This window comes from Pinus tabuliformis, chromosome 2_1, assembly GCF_031772625.1.
Source record: "Pinus tabuliformis cultivar Carrire ecotype Pingquan chromosome 2_1, CPIR1, whole genome shotgun sequence".
NCBI lineage: Eukaryota > Viridiplantae > Streptophyta > Pinopsida > Pinales > Pinaceae > Pinus > Pinus tabuliformis.
The window spans coordinates 659999919-660005942 of record NC_142299.1 but is presented as its reverse complement, the minus strand read 5'-3'; the positions used below and the strand labels follow the sequence as shown (position 1 = coordinate 660005942).

The following is a 6024-nucleotide window of genomic DNA, read 5'->3' as shown; positions in this document are numbered from 1 at the left end:
TTTTTATTATACTTCCTTATTAACTATAAACTTATTATTTTCTACCAAATATAATTTATTATTATTTTTCTTTTATACTTCCATATTGATTGTAAACTTACCATTCTATACTATTAAAAAAATATAGAATTCATTTTGTTTTAACGTACAGTATACTATTTTTTGTAATTCCTTTTTATCTAATTTATTTTTAATAAATACAGAATTCACTGTTTTTACCCCAACCAAAAAAAAATTAACATGTGGCATACGGTTGGCTATAAGTTTTATTTTTTATAACACTTTTTAATATAAAAATATTATTTCTATTTTTTATTATAAAATTAAATTTTGGACAGACAATGATGGGATGGAGTTACTGGTTCAATTAGCTGTTAGAAATTGGTGATATATTGGACATGATTCTTGATGTAATTCTTTTGAGCTATCAAGGTGATATATTGGACATGATCCTTGATGTAGTCCGGCCAAATTTACAAAAAAAAGAATTTTTGGTCAACTCATAGAACTACTTAATTATTAACTACTATTGATTTTGCATTGACCATAATAATTTATAGTGTTTAACTTTTAAAATAATTAAAATATTTTTTGGAAAATGATAGTTAAGATTATCCACAAAATCTTGTCATCCCAAAGGCATCCATCGTAAAAATAGAATCTTAGGGATGTTTTAAATATTTGATGAAACATTGAAGGTTGATGCTCCCACTATTGTAGCAAGATATGAAGCAGTTGGAACTGCTCATGAAGAAATATGTGATCTAGCAGTAGTTGATGATTAAGAACATGATAAAGTGATTGAAGATTTTTTGATGAGAATATCCACTAACAAAATAGTGGAAGACAACTTCCATGTAGTTGAAAAGAAGGGAAATGTAGAGTAGGAAGCTCTCATTGAAGAGAGTCGTATTAAAGATGTTTTTAACATTGTTTTTGAATATGCAGGTGTTCAAAATAGCATGGGAGCAGAAGTTGAAAGCAAGGTTATTAATAAATTTGATGAAGATTTGAATCCATTCTTCAATGAGCTTCAACCTAAAAAACTATGATTCCAAAAGCATAAAGCTATTAGAAGTTATGTGTTTTATCAATTTTTATCCTTTTTGGAGGGTAGATGTGAATGATAATGTGGTTACTTTTAATTTCACATATGTGAGCTAAAGCAAAACAACACAAAGAGAAACCACTCATAAAAGTTTTGCATAGTTGAACAATTCTCAGATAGATAACAACTCAATTATGGGCCATCAGAGAGGTTGGATGGGATCAACAAATATTTATAGGAAGCATATGATGCCCAAATAAGTCTAGCCACAATATTTTTTTATTTTATTTTTTATTTTTTATTTTTTTAGGAATCTTAGTCTTAGTAGGCACATTCTTTACTACTTACAAGCATTTTCTCCATATGTTATTTACTTTCTTTACTACTTCATCCTAGTCAAGGGAATGATGCCCCATGACCTGATCTTATAAAGCATCAGATGGATGGATCATTGATTAGCCGAGGGAATACTTGTAGTAGCATGCTCCTATGACATTGAACTGTCGGATGGTGGCTTGGATTATGTGGTGTGGGTGGTCAAAGAACCTCGTTGGATGGACAGACTTCAGACCTAGGATAGGCTTTTGAAAACACTTGCTTCTTGCTTAATGAATGCTTAGTTGGTTGGTACAACACTTACCCTATGAACAACCTGTTACTCTTCACCCAAGAATCAAAGTAGGTGAAAATTATATATATATATACACACACACACACAAAACTCTATCGAATATTCGAGAGCAAAGGCTGGGATTCAAATATTCGATGCCCATTGGTCGACGTACTTGTCAAATAATCGATGCAACAAATGACAGATAGAAGCATCAGTCATATGACACTCCAGTCGGACATAACTCTTATCTATTGAATATCCGACGTGTCACCGTTGGCCTACGTGCCCCAAATTGACAAAATGACATGTCTGATATTCAAACCTCCTATCGAACTAATTCAACTTGACATTGTGACGCGTATACATTGAACGAGCTGTTCAAGACCAACAGAAGGGAGCATAAGAGCGATAAAACTCATGTCATATAATTTACCTATGTCGTCGATTGTTGTTAGATGAACCAAAAATAAAGTATTATCATAGATTATAAAGTTAGAATAAAATAATTATTAATTTAAGATATTAAATTAATAATTATTATTCTAGAATATTTAATTATTTATTGGAGACATTTAGAATTAGTATATTGTTGTAACAAGATATGACTCTCCAAATGTGTTGTATCTTAGGCTCTATTTTAGGAGATTTGTTAGCTAGTTGTTTTGAATAGCATTTATTGTAAATGGACACTTGTTATTTAATAAGTGATCCATAATTAGAGGTAGTTAGGACATTGAGCTTATAAATAGCTCATTGCAAGAGTGTTTGGTTGTTCGGGTGTAAACTCTTGCAAAATCAAATATGTAATTTTTATTTTATTTTTTTATTATTATTAATTTTTTTTTCTCTGATTAATAAAATTACGTGTCTGAGGACACTTTTGCCATTATTGTGGTATCAGAGCTCCAGTAATGCTGCAGTGGATGTGAGGAGGAGATTCCAACTATACAAGTTTTTGGAAAACTCCATTGAATTGATCAGCAAATGATTGGTATGAAAATTGTCAAGTTTTTGTTCAAAAGAAAAGAAATTTTATTATTTTATTGATTTTAGATTTTTAAATCTGAAAATCAATTTTTTGTATTATTATCAAAATTGTTGTGTCTTGAATTTGTATTATTGTGGAGCTAGCTAAATATCTAATATTTGAGGGGTCGAGGCTATGCCTGGCTATTCTGGATAGCAAAGCCATCATATTCCTCACCTGCCCCATATTCTCATTCATCATTACCGCCATTTCATCCAAAAAGTCTCCCATTTCATCATCATCGTCTTCATAAACTCCTGCATCGTATAGGAATCTCTTGTTCTCATCTGACAAAACTGAATAAGCCTCCTGGATCGCTTGAAACTTCTTCTTAGACTCCTCTGCTACCTTTGCGTTCCCTGAGGCAGACCACCTGTCTGGGTGCCTTCTCATTGCGAGCTTCTTGTAAGTAGCTCTAAGTTTTGAAGAAGTACAGTCGGATTTAACCCCCATTACTGAGTAAAAGACTTTAACCTCTAGTGTTCCCTATTGAGCCTTTCATCCCTCAGGCATATGGATTCATCGAAAGCACATCCCAAATGATAAGTGTCACCTACAGCTGCCCATTGAGGTTCCTCTCCAAAGCTAGGATGGAGTAGTACCTTGCCCAGATCATGGATGAGGCCAGTCAAATGAAGCCAATCTTCATTTGGGTAATCTTTACGAATAGCCTCTGCTGTCTGTAGCAGATGTTCTATTTGAGGCGCAACAGTTCTTCACAACATTCCCAGATGCTCATAACAGCTTTGTCAAGCTTACCATATTGTTCACGTTTGCTTAATACATAGTCATAAGTCTGGTTGATGTGATTAATTCTGTAAAATTCTTGCACGCCAGCCCGTCTATCGCTTTCCTTTTCAAAATATCTTAACACATGACCAAAGGCATTGATGTCTAGTGTGTAAAAACCCCCATCCAGCTCAAGAGTTCTAGACTCTGCGGGGTCCCCGACGATTCGAGTTTGGTTGAACTCATTTCCTTCGAGGAGAGGTTCTTGTACAATAACTGTCATCTTGAATTAAATTACGTCTGCAGGCTACTTCGTCTAAAATTTGATTGATCGAGGAGTCCTGCAAGATCAGTATATGCGCAACCCTTCAAATCCAGCGAGAGAGCTAACGATCTTTACGAGCAGAGGAGAGCAGAAGCAAAGAAAAGACAGCGTTGGCGATGTAATGCATATGCACGCATTTGTATCATTCAAACCGAGAGGACCAGTCCATCAAGAAAGTGCAAGGCTGAACGTATGGAAGCCAAATCAAATTTGTAAATTTTGTGGAGAAATAAAGGAATATTGTATTTTGGAGAGATATGGTTTTTTTTTTTTAATTTTGGGAATTTATTGTGTGGAGTAACAAGGTCATTTGTAAATTTTTGGAGTAATAAGGGGATTTTAATTGTAATTTTTTTGAAGGGATAAGTGTAACTCAAAGTAATTTTACTTTGAGGGGGGGTAACTTTTTTTACCAAGTCTTGCAAGAGCATAGTTGTAAAAATCAAATTTTGAAAGTTACCTTGTAATTTTTTGAGAAATTGACTAGAGCCAAGTGCAAAGCTCAGTCATTTTTCTCCTGTTTCAACGACTATACGAGGGTCAAGGCCAAGCCTCGATAGGTCGTGTTTTTGCATGGTGTGTTGCATGTTGTGTTGCCCATCTAGACATTTTTGTTCTGATTCTTGGTGCGAAGTGTCTACACTACAATGTCCAAGTTAATTAATTTGTTCTCTGATTTCGACAAACTTGAAGGTACAAAATCCTATAAAACCTGGCACCGCCTCATTGAAAGCACTCTCATTTACAATGAATTACGGCAGGTTATATGTGATGGTCATATTAATCCAAATGGGAAGTTAAGAATGCTAAATCCTTAGCTCTTATTAAATCTTCTATCAATGATGAAATGTATGTCCATATAGAAAATGCTACAGATGCATGGTCTGCTTTGAAAACTTTTAAGGACCTCTTTGATACTCAGCCTGAATCAAAGAAAGTTGATCTACAATTAAAATTGTTGCAACAAAAATTGACTGAAGGAGGTGATGTTCTTGAATATATCTCATGACTTAAGAATATTAGGCAGGAAATCATTAATGCTGGTTTTCCAGCGATAGATGATAGCTTTATGGTCACAATTGTAATTGCTGGACTTCCTTCTTCCTACACGCATTTTTCGGAGACTCTACAATTAACTGGGAAATTAGAGAAACTAAAGTTTGATGAGCTCTGTGAAATGTTGACCCATCATGACAAAACCTTTGGGAAGAAGAAGAAAGTTGGTGAAGATGTCTTTTTCACAGAGGCCAGCACTAGTAAATCATCAGCTGACAGTTCTCGAGGTAGAGGCAGAGGGAATTTCAATCAGAATCAAGCAGCACATAATGTACAAAGTCAAGGTTGAAGCCAAAGTAGAGGAAACAACTTTAATAGAGGCAACAGTTCAGGAAGGAGTAATTTTCAAGGTAGAGGAAACAACCAAGGAAGAGGCAATTTTCAAGGACAAGGAAATAATAATCAAGGTAGAGGACAACCTCAAAATAGAAGTCAAAGCAGAGGTAGAGGACAATCTTCAGGAAGAGGAAGAGACTTAAGTCAAATTGTGTGTCGAAGATGTAACAAAATTGGACATTATGCTGAAGATTGTCAAACTTCTCTTAATAAAATTCCCAAGTTTCAGCAGCACTCAGCGCAATTTGCAAATGATCAAGATGATGATAACTCAGAATATGTTTTTACTTCCTCGCCAGCATCACAATTTTCATCTCATCTTAGAAGTGATTATGAAGATGCCTGGATCTTGGATTCAGGGGCAACTCAACACATGACTTGTCGACATGATTTTTTTTGGAATTTTCAAGATTGCCAACTTAATTCCATTTTTCTTGCAGACGATACAAAACATACTCCTTATGGAAAAGGAGCAGTTAAAGTTTTTCTCCCTGGCATTGGAGAAAAAATGATTTCCAATGTATGGTATGTACCAACTTTTAAGAAAAAATTTCTCTCTTTAGTCACGATTCGACAAGCAGGACATCAGGTAATTATGGAAGATGGATTTGTCAAGATTAATTCAGTCAAATAGAGCTTCGAAACTGTCATGACAAGTTATGAAGATGGAAAACTATTAAGGATGAAAGGGATAATTATTCCAAGGCATTCTGATTTTGTAGGGGCAGTGACTACAGGTATTTCACCTATAAGACTATGGCATGTAAGATATGGACATTTAAATTTTGAGAGTCTTTCTCAATTGCAGAAACAAGGGATGGTTAAGGTACTGCCAACTTTCAAAAAGGAAAATTCAAAATGTGAAGCTTGCATTTATGGCAAACAAAGCC

The 6024-nt window shown here is 34.6% G+C and overlaps 1 protein-coding gene and 1 pseudogene across 1 annotated transcript; both read right to left on the bottom strand.

The window, feature by feature from the left end:
• Nucleotides 1–2718: 2718 nt before the first annotated feature.
• On the bottom strand, nucleotides 2719–3155 carry LOC149202317 (uncharacterized). Its single transcript, XM_089401554.1, has 2 exons — nucleotides 2866–3155; nucleotides 2719–2724 (listed from the first exon to the last, which is right to left on the bottom strand). Exons 1-2 carry the CDS (start codon nucleotides 3139–3141, stop codon nucleotides 2719–2721), a joined length of 282 nt encoding a protein of 93 aa, XP_089257680.1. The 5' UTR covers nucleotides 3142–3155.
• A 9-nt stretch (nucleotides 3156–3164) lies between these two features.
• LOC149202316 (putative inositol oxygenase pseudogene) lies at nucleotides 3165–3828 on the bottom strand (annotated as a pseudogene).
• Between the last annotated feature and the right edge of the window lie 2196 nt (nucleotides 3829–6024).